This window comes from Neopelma chrysocephalum, unplaced genomic scaffold (genome assembly GCF_003984885.1).
Source record: "Neopelma chrysocephalum unplaced genomic scaffold, ASM398488v2 Primary Assembly neopelma1_72, whole genome shotgun sequence".
Taxonomy (NCBI): Eukaryota; Metazoa; Chordata; class Aves; order Passeriformes; family Pipridae; genus Neopelma; species Neopelma chrysocephalum.
In genome coordinates, this window is record NW_020897732.1 from 489,010 (window position 1) to 504,786 (window position 15,777).

At 38.5% G+C, this 15,777-nt stretch overlaps 1 protein-coding gene across 1 annotated transcript in view; it reads left to right on the forward strand.

Moving 5' to 3' along the window:
• The first annotated feature begins 324 nt into the window (after positions 1 to 324).
• WAC (WW domain containing adaptor with coiled-coil) overlaps positions 325 to 15,777 on the forward strand; it is a 57,420-nt gene continuing 41,967 nt past the window's right edge. The window contains exons 1-3 of the mRNA XM_027687010.1: positions 325 to 479; positions 601 to 637; positions 2,028 to 2,223. Of these exons, the coding sequence (XP_027542811.1) occupies positions 439 to 479; positions 601 to 637; positions 2,028 to 2,223 (274 nt within the window). The 5' untranslated portion in view covers positions 325 to 438. The remainder of the gene's footprint in view (positions 480 to 600; positions 638 to 2,027; positions 2,224 to 15,777) is intronic.

A 15,777-nucleotide genomic window follows, 5' to 3' on the forward strand; every position in this document is an offset into this window, starting at 1 on the left:
ACTGAGGGGCGTCGGGCTCGGCGGACGCAGCCGATGTTTGCCGAAGGCAGAGTCGCCCGAGAGCAAAGGGGACAGAGGGGACGGAGCGCGTCGGAAAGAGCCGGAAAGAGCCGACGTTGACCGAGCGCGGCGTCGCCCGAGTTCCCCGGATGTAGTTGGAGCGGCGGCGGCGGGCGCGGCGGGGGGAGGCGGCGGCCGAGTCGGTGCTCCCGGTGCTCCCGGTGTGTCTCAGCGCGCGCGGGGCCGAGCTGCCGGCGTCTCCCCTCTCGAGGCGATGGGCCCGTGAGCGCCGCTCCAGCCGAGCTGCCCGAGCCGCCCCCTCCCCCCGTCCCTGCCCCCGGAGCGCTGCCGCCCCCGCCTCCCCCCTCGGCGCCTGTGGCCCGGCCGCGGCCGTGCCCTCCTGGTCCCCTCACCCTCACACACACAGGCCGGGCATTGATGGTAATGTATGCGAGGAAACAGCAGAGACTCAGTGATGGGTAAATTCCCCCCCCCGGCCCCGCGGGGCCGCCCCCCCCCCCTCCGCCATGTTCGGCCCGGCCGCGGGGCCGGTAACGGGCGCTCGCTAACGCCTCTCTCTTTCTCTCGCTCTCTCCTCAGCTGTCACGACCGCAGGGGGGACTCGCAGCCCTACCAGGTACCGCGGGGCCGGGAGGAGGAGCAGGGGGGCGGAGGGGAGCTACTCCGGCGGAGGCTCCGTCGGCCGCCTTAGGCCGCGGTGCCGCGGCCGGCCCTGCCCGGCTCCCGGCGGCGCTCCCGGGACCGCGGGGCGGGGAGGCGGCCGCGGAGCGGGGAACGGGGTCCCGGCGCTCGGCACAGGCCTGCGGGGCCGGGGCGAGCAACAGCGGCCTAGTACGAGCCGTGCGGGGCCCAGGCCTGGGAGCCGGGGAGGTGCGAGGGGCGGGGGAGTGGGCTGGGGTCACCCGCGGCGGAGCGGAGAACCAGGGGGAGGTGAGTGTTTTCCTTCTAAAAACAAAAGGTGTCTTGTTCTTGCCCCCCCCCCAGCCCCCCTGCCCAAAGTCCTTTCTTCTCCCTAAAACTGCTGCTGTGGGCTGTAACCTGAGCAGGGCATGGGTTTAGACCCTGAACAACTTGGGGTTGCCAGTAAGGCTTAATTTCTGCAGTTGCCAGCTGCTGGGCATGTTCAGAAGCCATAAAATTCTCGGGCTTCTGACAATAACCTCAATTTCTGTATGGTGGATACTCTTATTTCTTTGCTGTGTCTACTAAAAAAACACTTGTAGGTGTGTGAGTCTGTGGAGAGCTGTATGTTGTGATACTTCTCTCCTTAGGCCCAGAATTGACCTGTTCCATTGTATTTCTGTGTATTTGTATGGCTATGAAGTGCAATACTGCAGTCCAAGGCAGCTGTCAGTGACAGCTCATGTAAATGTAAACACTTGGCCATTCAGGAGCTCACACTGCAAAACCAAGCAGGTCAAAGTGAGGCACAACATGTAATTTTTGGTAAATACTTAAAAATGAGTCATTACATTGCATGTTTTGGCCCTCCAGAATTATTTTTTTTTAATTATATACGTTGAGAGTGTTGAAAGTATTGAAAAAAGGTCACAGAAGTTCAAGGTAAAATGATCTTGACAAGAGTATGGAGAACATACTCAAAGTTTACACTGATTCAGTGTAACTTTCAGTTCTTATGCTTAATATGAAGTGGAGACTTGTGCTTCTCCCAAAAGTGCAGAAGAACTGTGGCCTATTTACTGCTGAAAGTGTGTAGTCCATCAGTGAAAAGACAGAGAAACTAGGTTTTTGTTAACAGCAAGCGTTACGTTGGATATGATAGTGGGAGAAAATGGTTTGAGTTCTAATTACAGAACTTGTTGCTTTATTGTAGGTAATTAAAAGTAGAAAGACTAAAGCTGATTTTTTTTTTTAAATAGAAGATGAAAATTAATTAACTTTTAAAAGATTTTGAAAGAGATGTAAAATTTGGAAATAACATTTTAACATCAGTCCAGAAACTTCATATCTAATGTAAATGTCTGTTTTCTTGTGATCTGTTGCAGGCTCTTAAGTACTCATCCAAGAGTCACCCCAGTGGTGGTGATCACCGTCATGACAAGATGCGAGACACCACAGATCCTTCACCACCAAATAAAATGCTGCGACGCTCTGACAGCCCTGAAAACAAATATGGTGACAACACAGGGCACAGTAAAGCAAAAAGTGTGCATACTCACAGAGTTAGAGAGAGGGATGGTGGTGAGTTACCTTTAACAAACCTTTATTTAAACAATTACTAATTTCTCATTAATATTGAAATTTAGCCCTTATCACTCAGGTGATGAGTCTTACTCTAAATGTGCCTTGTGCTGTGCTTGGAAGACTGCAGTGAAGTCAAAGGGCTTCATTTAGGCATTGTAAAACCTACTAATTTTTTTTTACAAGTGTGGTAGTTTTCCTTTCAACCCCAAAGATTAAATAAACTTTTTTTTAAAAGTGGTATGTCTCATTTACTTTAGACATACTGCAACATTTATTAACATGAAATCATTTTCTGGATTTTTCATTAGCAATAAATATAGGTTGGTTTGGATACTTTTTCAATAAGTTGGTGTATTGTGGTGCTATACTGTGTAGGTACATGTTTCATAGACTAAACTCCATCAGAAATGAAAAAAAGCTTCTTTATGTTTAGCTGCTTTATAGAACTCTTAATAAAATCAGAAAATGATAATGAAAGGTAGCACATACTAGAGCCTTTCTTGACAGAAGCTGGAAAAAGTATGTTCACAGTCAAATCTTCCTTCTGTGTTTTTACAGGATTATAAGACAGTAGTCATAGCCCCAGTATTTTTTAACTGATACAGCTTTGTATCCCCACTTCCTAGAAAAAGGAAAGAGTAGGGTTTCCATGTAATAAATAGTATTAAGGTAACAAACAGTTGTAGTTTAGAAAATTGTGGTTACTGTTTGTATTTGGAAAAGTGTTCTCTGTTTCAGCATTTGGTTTCTCTATCAAATTATAAAGTGGAATCTTCAAGTAGAGAACTTGCAGCTTTAAATCAGTGCTTTTTTTTTTTGTATAGAGCTAACAGATTGTGATATACAGATACATTTATTGCTGCACTAGTTTCACCTGATATAATAGTTAAAATAAAGGACATACTTTCAAGTACCTTTTAGAAAATAGGAGTTCCACACCACAAATGTGTTTATGGTACTCAATTGTTCTTACAGTTCCTATTTGTTTTCCTTCTTTGGTTTAATGCAGAGGCTCTGTAGACCACTGATAATGTCATAGAAGTGTGTAGATGGATTATAAAAATATGTGTCTTTTGTTAGTACACTTATTTTCATTATATCTCATCATAATTGAAAGTGTAATCTCGGTATTAAATGCATGTGCAATGCCCACAGGCTGCTGTTCTGTGCTACTTTTTGGGATACAGAGGCGTCCTCTTTTATTTCCTGTTCACCTGTCCAGAGATGTTCATCCTACATACTTTTGCAATTCTGCTTAGTTTTGCTGCAGTCAGTAATTTTTTCTGCTTCAACTGAGCTACTTTTAGTGGAGTTATGCATATATGAAGACATCTGGAGGATGAGGCTCTATGTGGGGAGTGTATTTGCTTATTTGTGTATTGGGATTGTTTTTAAGGTAGGAAAGACATTCTGAAGTTCTTACTGAGTCCAACTGGATTTAATAGTTGGGGAATGATCTGGAGCATGGATGTGCACAGTAAGGATGAAGGAAAATAAATTATTTGTAATTTTGTAAATGGAAGGAAAACTATCCCCCTGTACCTTCTCCTGGCTGCTAACACAGGGAAAAGTTTCATTTATTCTGATCTGAAAGCAGTCGTTTGCACATTGTGTGTTAACAGACTGGAAGAAAGAAGTAGTCTTCAACAGTCTGAGGGAAATTACTAATTTTAAAAGTTGAACATTTGTACTATTTAATGGAAATAAGTAATATTTTTTGTGTGTTGTTAGTAAGATTAGCTTGGATGCAGTTTGACCTTTGTAAAATATGTTCCAAACATCAAAGTTGCTCTAAATCCTGTATATTGTACATGGTAAACCCAAAGCTGAGCAGATGTGGGCAGCAGGATATCAGTTTGTCTTTGATTTACTGAATGTTTCTGTCAGTGTGAATTGAAGGTAGGTGTTAGAATATAAGTGAAATGCTATAATGGACATTTGCATATTGCTAATATGCAAAAGACAAAATAATTTACCATGTTCTCTGTCTATTGAATTACACTGAAGTGCTGTTATTGCTATAGTATTCACTTAGTTTTGCAATTACAGACGTACAGTGGAAAAAACCCCCCCAAAATACTAAAGTGCTAAAATTTTAAAGTGCTAATCTAAGCTCTAATATGACTGAAGAGTACTGATTTGCTTTGATGCTACTGTAGTATTCTAGCTTGTTTTCTTTTTACATTCTGAGGGAAAGAAAAAAGTTCTGTGGTCTTTATTTTTTGTGATTGCCATGCATTATTTTAAAACCAGTGGCGCTTGATTTGAAACTACTACAAAGATGTTACTGCCTTATGATCTAGCTGAACTTAAAAAAACAAACCTCATTGAAACAACTCTAGTATTTATTTCCCTAAACTGCATTATAGTCCCAAACAATCTCATTTTCTCTCATACCTCAGAAAACAAAATAGGACAGAAATCTGCAGTATTAATACTGAACATAAAGCCAATTTAACCTGATCTCTCCCTCTCAAGTCAATGTTAAGAGAGCATTTCTCTATATCTCTTAGTGATTTTTGCTCTGAAGTGAAACAGGAAGGTTCACAGGTGTAACATGCTGATTTAGTCATGACTGGTTCACTTTTCTGTGGTAAAGACAACCAGCTAAGTGTCATTTAAAGATTGAAGTGTACAGATTTGAAATAAAAGAACTATAATTAAACAGGAAGTGGTTCTGCCATTTTTGAGTTATTAATATTTTTGGTACCCCTATAAAGGTATTTGTTGTTATAGCTTATTTTTTAAATACTCATGGCAGAAACTTATGTGTTTGTAGAACTGTAATCCGTAGTAAGAAATTCAGTTAAAGTTTTAAAACGTGTTATGGATAAGCCCTCCATACTGATACAGTGCAAACAAAGCATGTTTCAAAGTTGCTTACTGCATGGTTTCTGTGGAAAGAGACTGCATGCAGAGGCAGTCATTCTCTGGAGAGAGACTTCCAGGTTTATCTTGGCCTAAACACAGAGAAGTACTTGCGAGTTTTTGTCACATCCATGGTTTTCTAAGAATACTTGTACATCCAGCATATCAAAAAACTGCCTTAACTTTGTTCTTGCTTTCAGGTCCTTGTGCGTGGGGACATTGTATTCAAGTGTTTAAAACATAATGAACAGCTCCCCCCCTCAGTGCATCTCCTATTTATAGATCAGCTGCTATAGGCAAGTGAGGGGTTTGAAGAGATTAGGGGGTCTCATGAGACCAACTCAAGTGTGAAGTTTCTTAACAGTAACAAATAGGGACTTAAAGCCAGCATTGTTTGTGGGGAATAGGACTACGAAGGGCCATGTAGATGTGGAAGAAATGTTTCCATTAAAGAAAAAGGGAAATACAAAGATTTGAGGGTTCTCATGCTTGAGGATGGATAAACTGAGAGCATGGATGACCGTTGTAGTTCTTTTTATATGCATAAATGGGGAGATGCTGGTGTACGGGAAAGAAAACAAAGAGGCCATATAGTAGAGTGGCTTTGAAAATACTGTAAGGGAAGTGTATATATATATATTATTTGGAAGTAAAAATGCAAGATACAACCTTTGGTAAAAAAAGGGAAAAGGATATTTCTTTCTAATTAAATGTATGGAGCAGAATGACCCACTAAGACACACAGTAGAACTTGAAGCAAAAAAGGTTAGTGCAGTTAAGCTACCTGTACTCAATTGTTTCTTATTGTGAAGAAAATACTGTGTTTCACTACATTTATGTTTAAGAGACTTTAAAACTTTGTTGGTTTCATGCCATGATCTTACTGAATTGTTTAAAATAATAAGGGGAGAGTGTTAATGTACATAGCATGAAATCTCTGCTGGATTGTGTGCTATTGTGCTGTGTAGGCTACTTTCATGAAATTTGCTTATAACTTGTGATACTTAAATTCCAAAGTATAACTGAAGCTTTGTGAATGTTTCTTTTGCATGTGTTGTTTTTTTTTTTTAATTGGCAGTTAAGGATACTGTCAGTGACCACTGTTAATGACTATAATACACTTCTAAGATTAAACATCCTACTGCTGTTAGAGACTGAATGGAATACTTTAAATAATGTATTCCTGTTTTTATTGAAGTAGTGATGGGAGCTTCTTTCATGAAGTGTTGGCTTGCTTTGTTTCTAGTGATTCCTGAAGGAGTTCAGAGTCCTCATAGGAAAGGGACAGCAAACAGCCCTAAACAGAGAGCTGTGTTAGGTTCCTGTGTTAGAAATCTGCCAGTAGAGGAGAACAGGAGGTTAACTCCTTATTAAATCCGTGTGATCATTGACCAGCAGTCAGAAATAAATGGGGCATTAGGGCAGGTACAAGAGCATAGAAGCTGCCTGCATTGTAAAGAGGAAATTGCAGGCTAGGTGGAAACAGGCAAGTCAGAGTAATGAAATGTAACGAAGAGTTGAGGGAAGAAGCTGGAATAGAGTCTATGTATGTAGTTAGGGTTAACTGCTGTTAAAGTAATTATTCATTACTGTAAAAACTGTTTCCTCTCTGTAACTGTACAGTCAAAGCTGGGATGAGAGAAGTCTAATCACAAAGGAGAGTAAGCTCTCTCGTCTGCTTTGGACACTCCCTAACACCCAAGTGTAGAAGTAGTGATTCACTTCCCTGTTCCATGAGAGTTGGGTGTTAGGATGGCTCTAAAGGAGGTGGGGTTTGGTGGTAGGTTTGTTTTTTAAGAGAAATGGAATTGCTTCCAGGACCATTCACGTTTTAGAAGCTTTTTTCTGGATTAAAAGAAAAAATTGTGAAAAGTAGGTTTTTGTTTTCTGATGTTGATAAAAGCTTTCTTTCAAGCCTTACTAGTATGTTCAGACGGTGGGTTTAATTTGAAATTTGCTTTCAGAGTTTAGAAGTTTTAGATAGAACGTAGCTTTCCATTTGCTCAGTATATTTGATGGTATTTCTGAAGTGAGTTTTTGCTGGATCGGTTGTTAAACCATTTTTTTGTGTTAGTCTGTTGTAAGGATCTTTAATAGAATAGAAATTGAGAAGTATGTGACTTGTGTATCTACTTTTTAAATTTAGAAGTTTAGAATGTTAATATTCAAAATTGCTTTTGAAAAGTAGCTGCAAAGCTTGTTTTTAAATGGCACAGAATGGAAGATATAAACCCCTAGTTTTGTATTATTGGTATTAGGTAAGAATGCTGATATTAATATGATGGTATTAAATGCTAAGTCTTCATGCATTTAAGTGGATGGAGTCCTCTGTTTCTATTGATGAAGTTCAAGTTTCTGGTGTAGGTTGCTAGAGTAAAGATGTATTAGTGGGAGACTTGATCTGAAATGGAAGCTGCATCAAATGTTAATAAGCAGTGCTGTTTGTTTGTCACCTGTTGATGCAGCTGCTTCCCCAAATCTATTGCTATTAGGACTTTGACATTGAGAATTGTAAGTTACTGTTTTTATGTTCTTTTACTTGTGAATGTATAAATTCAGATCTGTAAATAGGTCCTCTGAAGGTTTCCATTTATAGTTGATCTGTTTAAGCAAATATGTATCTTAGTTTTAAGAATTCATAAACTCAATTCTTGGATTGTAAGTGTAATATGTTCATGTCAGTCTACCTGTTAGACATGTTAAGCTTTCACGTGTAAGCTTATTTTATGTTTTGGAAAGAGGAAAATAGTGTCTATATACAAGATTTGGTAAATTTGCTTGTCTTTGGTACATAAGCTAATCATAAGGGAATGATTTCTACTTAGCATCATGCTTTCTTACTGTACGCTGCTTGCCTCTCACTTCGCAGAAATGGAATATACAGCTTACTAAACTTGTACTTTTTGGGTGCTGTTCTGAAGGCAAAAAGAAGTAATGAAACCTGTAAGTTTCTGATGAGCTGCCTGCTTCTAGGCCATAGTAAAGATAGATACTTGTAAATTGTAAAGTAGCTTTTTTTACTGGGTTTGCTCTGTATTCTCTAATGGTCCCCAAATTAGAATTAATTCCTTGACCACGGTTTGGGATGTAGCTGCTTGCTAAGAGAAATACTGTTTATTGACAGTTTACATTTGTTTTCCCAGCCATTTCTATCTATTCAATATACAGTATTGAGTAAGCCAAGTATCATCAAAGCTATGCAGAACTTGGAAGAGAAAGCTCTGCCTCTCTTTTGGCTGAGAGAGGAGGTGATGCTGTAATAACTTTGCTGTGAAAAATAGTAATTTAATGGCACCCAACTTCCAATGTTAACTGCATTTGTTTACCAAGTCAGGCTTTTGTGCAATTTTGTTGGCATTTCCGGAAGAAAAATGTCTTGATGTACAGAGACATCGTTCCTTATGTTGTTATTCAGTTAAAAAAAACTGTATTGGCAGTGAAAGGCAGCTCTCAACACTAATGCTTATGTTTTGTCATGAGTTTGTTGTAGTATAAAAATAAACCCTTTCTGGACTTAAATGCAGCACTTAAAAAGAGAGAAGCATTTCTTTATATTTAGAGTAAGATTGATACTTAATGTTTTCTCTTGAATTGTGAAGGGGTCATCAGACTTTCTTACACTTGACTGCAGGTGTTCCCTGCTGTAACGTCAGTATCAGAAGGCTCTGTTTTCTTTCTTAAAGACCTTTAACAGATTTCCTAGCCTTTAACAGCACAGCTACCCTAAAAAAGCATGTAAGTCCTCTAGCTGCTGCTTTATCCCAATGATATGGGATGTAGTATAAGGATGCTATTTATTTCTGTGCTGCTTTTCTTGTTTTACACGTGCAGGTTTGTCTTCCTACTAAAGGGGTGTGGTTTTCCATTGATGGCACAAGCCTAATCATACAGGGAATTCATGTCTAGATTTTGACATGAACCTGTATCTCTTCAATACTTTAGCCTATTAAATAATATTAACCAGAGCACTTGTGGCTTACCAAATTTTTTCCTTAATATTTTATCCTTTTCCCGAAATCAGAGCTTTCTGCCTGCAGTTATATGTACAGGGAGTAATCTTAGAATTGTACTGTAGGCTAAAATTTTTATTTATTGACATTTTTGTTGGAAGAGTTGCTTTGTGAAACAGTATTTTGAAATTCATTAATCTGTAATAAGTGGAAAGTCCGTGGCAATGAATATATAGGGAACAAAATTGCATCAATTTTTGAAGTGTAAGCTTCTAAAATAAGTTGCTGATCCTGTAAATTTTAAACACTTCCTAAGTTATTCAAAGACATCTCTTGAATCTGATTTTCACTTATTTCCCTACAGCGGAATTTTTTTTCTCAGACCTTCAACAGCAATAAAAGAAAACAAACAGTGAAATAGCCAGGAATTCTCATACATAGTTTTGCATCCCTCCTTTTCCTCTTGGGCAGTGTTTCTTTTTTCTCCCTACTTTCAAGCTTGTGAAGCAAGATGCATGTTTTAAGGCACAAATTGTGTTTCCCTGCTGATTGGAAGTAGACTTGTGGAGTGGTATTCAAAAATTATCACAGAATGGGTCAGGTTGGAAGTGACCACAGTGGGTTGTCTGGTCCAACCTCCCTGCTCAAGAAGGGTCATCTAGAGCATATGGCACAGGATTGTGTCCAGATGAATATCTCCAGTGAGGCAGACTCCACATCATCTCTGGGCAACCTATTCCAGTGTTCAGTTACTGCACAGTGAAGAAGTTCTTCCTCATGTTCAGGGGGAACTTCCTGGGCATCAGTTTCTGCCCATTACCTCTTATCCTATTGCTCAGCACTACTGAGAAGATCCTGGCTCCATCCTCTGGACACTCTTCACTCAGATACTTATGGACATTGATGAGGTCCCTGCTTGGTATATCCGGTTGGAAAGTCTGTCCTCCAAGTCATTGGCAAGGGAGATAAATTTTTGAGCAGATGACTGACAAGAGACTTCACTCTTTCTGTCAGATGGGTTAAGATCTGTCCGTTCAGCTTGTGTGGCCTTGACTTAGGTTTTAATGAATGCAGCAATGTTACATTGTGCTGGAAATTAATGGAAAACAAGGGGCCTAAAGACCTCTGATTAGGCCCTGTAGTGCTTTGGGATAATCATCTGTTCCTTACTGTGACTACTGCTACAGAGGAGAGTTGCGAAGGAACAGTGTGTCAGAGTTCAATGTCGTAATTTTTTCTGTCCCAATTTTAAAACATAACTTGTTTTGTTTCTACAGCAGAGGTATGATAAAAATCCTAATATCCTCCTGTCATCACTCAAAAAAAGAGATGTAATACAGTATTCAAGTGCTTCATGCCAAAGAAAAAAAGAAAAGGCAGCGAGAAATATGAACAATTAGTTTTCAGAGCTAAATGAGCTAAATTCCATGTGTCTGAGGGGCAGCAGAAATCTTCGGGTCTTTTTTTTGTCTAAAGTTTTATCATTATTTTTCTGATACATGTCGACTAATTTCTCTGACCTGCTGTATATATTTAGGCATGTCAGGCTTTCTGAAAAGATTTTTAAGAAGCAGATTTACAACTCCATTCCAGTTACACACACTAGTTCCTCTCTCTTGGTTTCCTAGATTTCCTATTACAGTTTTATGTCCTCCAAAGCAACAGTCTTCCTCAGTGCTTTTCTAGGTAGATTTGTCACTGAGTTTGTGAGAGTAGCAGAGTTATCTATTATTCTTATCTATCAGTAGCAAAAACAGAGAAAGAAAAATTATGATCTGTCCTGCTTATTTAATTTCTTATGTTTCAAACATACCTATTCACTCCCAAATGTGGAAAAACCACCAAGAAATTTTTTTTATTAAGACGTGTAATAAATAACATGCATTTGTGCGTTAACTCTGCAATACAAGTTAGGTAATGTGCTTTTCCTGTTTTCTGCTGTTATTTCACGTAATTGTATTCTGCTGGATGCTGGTGTGTTCATGTCAGTTGTCGCTCTTGAGTAAAGTTGGCAGGAGTTCAGATCTTGTCTGGGGAAGTCATTTGAGTAGTTTCCTCATTCAGACACCTGCTGACAGATTAACAGATTTAATTTTTAAAACCCCTCATTTCTTTTGAAAGAATGCTATTTCTTCTTACTTTAATACAAGAATAATATGATCTTCTTCAAGAGGTGTAAAATTCACCTCTTTCTACTGGCAAAACACTGCCTACAGTAATGATTGCAGTTTTTGTATAGTCCTTTTGAGAGTGTTTACTTAACTAGGGAAATAAAATGAGACACTTAGGCAATCAAACAATTGTAAAATAGATTTTGAGTTTGTAAACATAACTTTAGCTTTTGTGAAGAGGCATATTGTCCTGTAGTAATGAAATTCCAGGAAAGACCAGTTGAATTTTATGTATATATTTAAGAATTACTTAATGGGAAGAGGAATAAATTGTGTTGTCACCTATTGTGCTTTAGATACTTGAAAGCTGTGTTGCACAATACCTTTGTTAAGCTGAGCTAAGCTTTGTTAAGCTGAGATGGGCCGGCCTGAAATAAGGCTATGAATCCGTTTTATTAAAACCACAACACTAAATATATTAACTCTTAGGTCAATCCTTGCTGGCTCCACTTGCACTCTGAGCTCTGGGCCATCCTTACGTTATTTTAATGATAAACTTCTATGCGACGGAAATTGCTTTGCTTTGTTGTTTTTTTGTTTTTGTTTTTTATTTTCATTTTTTGAGTGTTACTAGTGTGTCTTCTTTTCAAAAACAATTCCCAGTGGAAAATTAAATAAGCAGGAAATTAAAATCCTTATACTTGTTGTATATCTATACTGTAATAAATACATAGGTGGCATAGCATGTCCAGAACTGAAAATGTAATGTGTCTAAACCTAGTCATTTCTCAAGTTATCTAAAAGTTTATTGAGCAATTGCTGCTTTTAATTGTAAATATTTTCTAGTTAGCTTGCTCATTTATGGTGAAGAAATAACATGTCCAGGGGAAAAAAAAATCATGCTGAAAACAGAAATATTCCAAAATTCTGTATGAGCAGATCAGTCAATATTCAGATTTTAGGTGAAGTAGTACTTTTTGTGTTTTATTGAGACATGGACATTGCTGTAGTCTTAGAAGAAAAGCAAAGTTCTCTTCATATGACAAATATTAATAGCACTTAAGGAATGATCTGGTATTGAAGTGTAGGTTGGTTCTTCTATTGTATTTGATCTTGAGATACAAATTTGAGATAATCTGACTGAGGTACTATTTTTAAGACACATTTAAGAAGGGTCATACATGCTGCCTGTTTTTGCTCTTGCCTATTTTTTAACATGCTTAGACATTCATTCTGCCACAGCCTTTTTATTAAGGATTTACGTGTGTTACTTATGTCTGTGGCTAACCTTTTTGCAGGATTGCAGTCATGTTTTGTAACAGAGATTCCCTTCTTTAGATTTCTGCAACACCATGTACTTGTAGAATTGCTGATTGTGAGTGGAGCGTGCTCAATTGAGATGAAGGAAACTTTTAAGATGGGACAAAGGTTGCAAGCATTTGTCACTGCGTAGCACTACCTGTGTCATAAAAGCCTGCAGCTTCGTCTTCCTTATTTTAAACTGAGTAATGGAAACTTGCATTGAAAGTTCATTTGTAAGCAGTATTGCATTCACAGAGTCGTCTTCTTAAAGTTCTTTGTCCTCAAGAAGCTCTACTCAAACATTGAAAGAAAATTGAGAGTTGCTAAACAGCATGGCCTTGTTCTTACTTAATCTTGTTTTTGCTCAGAGGATTTTGTCAGGGAGATTAAGTTGTCATATCTTGCTTAATTGTTTGGAGCTTTTGAGTGGGAGTACTAATTTGGTGCTGTGGATATACAGAAAAGCAGATAGTAGTCTCTGAACTGTGTTAAGGCCACTGCTTTTTTTTTCTCCTTTGTAAGCAGAAATTGTTTTGCATAACCTCTGACTTTGATAAAACTACAGTTTGTGGTGACTGGGTTATGGTGTATCAATCTTTCATAGTGAATTACTGTGCTGTTTGTAATCTTAAAATATTGGAATACCTAGTGCTTACACTGTGTCTGCACTTGAGTAACTTCCATCTGAGGTGTGTGTTGTTAGACATCAGTGATTCTTCCAATTTTTTATGTTCTTTGGGAAGCTCCTTGAATAAAAAGTAAAATCTGTGATGCCCCCCTGTTAATGTTAAGAGATTTGTTTATGCAGTTTTAGTATCCCTTGAGCCTAATTTTCAGAAATCCTTTGAGCATGTGCCTGTTGCCCCAGATGACTAATATATTTTTAGAAATGTCTTGAGTTTTCTAGTTTTTCTTTTTCTTGGCTTTTGAGAGGAAGAAACTTTAAATTTGGAGCTATCTACACTATTTAACGTGTATCAGTGATTACAGAAATAGAGATTCAGAGGATCTGTCAGAAGTGAAATGGTTGTTTCTGATGTGCACTGAATGTACTTTTACATGAACACTGTTCTCCGTCTTTGTGGTAACTGCTTATTATCAGATGCTTAGTTAGTTATGACTCAAGTAAAATCCTGAAATCCTATTCACAGCTTTCTTGCTGTTATTTATGTAGTGGAGTTGTTACCTTTTGCAGAGGTATCAGACCAGTCTGAGGCATGAACCAGTAGCAGACAATCTTCTGCTCGCTTTTAGTTGATCAGGTTTGTGGAAGTGTTGTTGCCAGAGGTAAGATGGTGTGTTGTGCTGCTGTTAGACTTCCATTACTGAGCTTGAATCTCTTAGTGCTCTGTTACAGTATGTTCGTGGGAGGGTTTGTGGTGCATTGCTGGGGATGGCTTGGAAGGGGGATTTCAGTCTATTGCCCATTTGCTCTGCTGATCCAGGCTGGAGTTCAGATGACATCATTCTTAGTTCGTGGTAAGGATTCAAGCTGTCAGTTTAACACGTCTGTTTTTGCATGTCATAATTTAAAAGCCTCTTTTTGCATAAAGCTGTTATTTGAGGTGAGAAGAACCTCTCTTGAGCAGTCTCTGACACTGTATTAGAGATGTAAATGTTTTATGAGCTACAGTCCAGAATGAAAGCAGAGTTTGGCTTTATTCTCAACCTACCTCTGTTTTCTTTTCAGAAGAACGTCCCACTCCACTTCATACAGGCATGGTAATGGTAATTAGTGTTGCAGGTTTAAAAAGATTTTAAAATTGACTGTCATTGGTCATGTTGAACAGGGAGTTTGGGTTTTATTTAACACACTGAAGTCTTCTGAGTATTAGGAATATGCCTCTTGTATTGCTGAAATACATTTTCGATGGGTAAAATTGCTTAGGCTGCTTTTTTCAAGTCAGTTGATCTCAAATGAAGTGGGTGCCTTAGTAAGTGTTCAGCAGTGTTGAGGTTGTTGCTGGCATTTTTTAAATTTATTAGTTGACCTGAACCTAAGGCCCCCTAAAGGGAGGAGGTCGCAGCTGTAAATCTGAAGAATTTGTTGTTCACCTGTAGTTATCAATGTCACATAGATCCATGTTCTAGATTACAGTTTGTTTAGAAGTATCTACTTTAGTAACCTTTGAGTCTTATCAGAAGTGTTTAGAAGCTGGTTGGAATTTGCCTTAATTCATGAGAAAGAGGCAAATTTCTTTCAAATGATATTGCTTACTCCACTTCAGAAATTAGGAATAAACGTTTTATACAGGTGATGGTAAAATTATTGGTCCCATCTTTGGCTTATTGTTATTTCAGTAGTTGAGATATCAAGAAAACTGAAAATATACTGGTGTTCTTTGAAGAAGGAAGTTGGTAGGGATTCTGTCTAGAGTGTAGTGGAAATGCATGTTTCATCCCTTAGGCTTTTTTGAATGGTATGATTTGGGACATTTGAGTATTGGATCATACAGAAACTCAGTGGATTCAGTGGACCTTGTTAGTGAACCTGATACTTTTCAAAGTAATGTCTAAGTTGAAAAATGATTTCTCACTGCTACTGGGAGGTTGACTGAGGGGAGAAAGAAAACAACCCCAGATTTATTTAGTTTCTTAGTTGTAGCTGTAACAAGGAAAGGAGCAAATGAGAAGAGGATGGTTGGACCAAAATAAGTTTATATCTGCTCTAGCAGTGTTAACTTTTTAACATTTTATTACCTTTTGCTTTCCTTTTTGATGTGCAGGATAACTGGTTTTCTTTCTAGAGCAGTTTGGTCTGTTTGCCCTAAAATTAAACTTCAGTTTCTGAAATAAATTGAGTAGATTTAATTAAAAATAAAAATGTAAACAGAAGACAGCAAAGTAATAAAATGTTATACATTATGCAGTGTGTAAGATTTAATTTTCTTTTTCATTTCAGTAATCAGTAATATCTTGGCACGTGTTGAGTATTGCATTAATAAAACAATACGAGTCCTTAACTTTCACTGATTACTGCTCCTGACTTTTCCTTCTCAAGGTGTCATTTTCTTACTGCCATTTTAGAAGAAAAATTCTATTATGAATAAAACTGTATGCTTATAGTATCATTTCCATCCCTTATTGGTCATTTTTGCAACTCCATGTATGTACGAGTCTTGGTCTGTTTATAGTAATGTTTTTGGCTGATTTCCATTAAATTTTGTGTGAATGGCAACTTGGAAAAAAAAGATGAAAACGTCTTTATATTGGAATGATTACCCTGTGAATTGGATATTGCAAAAGAACAGAGACTGCTGTCCTGGATAGGCAGTGTGGCAGGAGAGGAAGGCAGGGAATGAAATGAGGCTTTGTAAGCT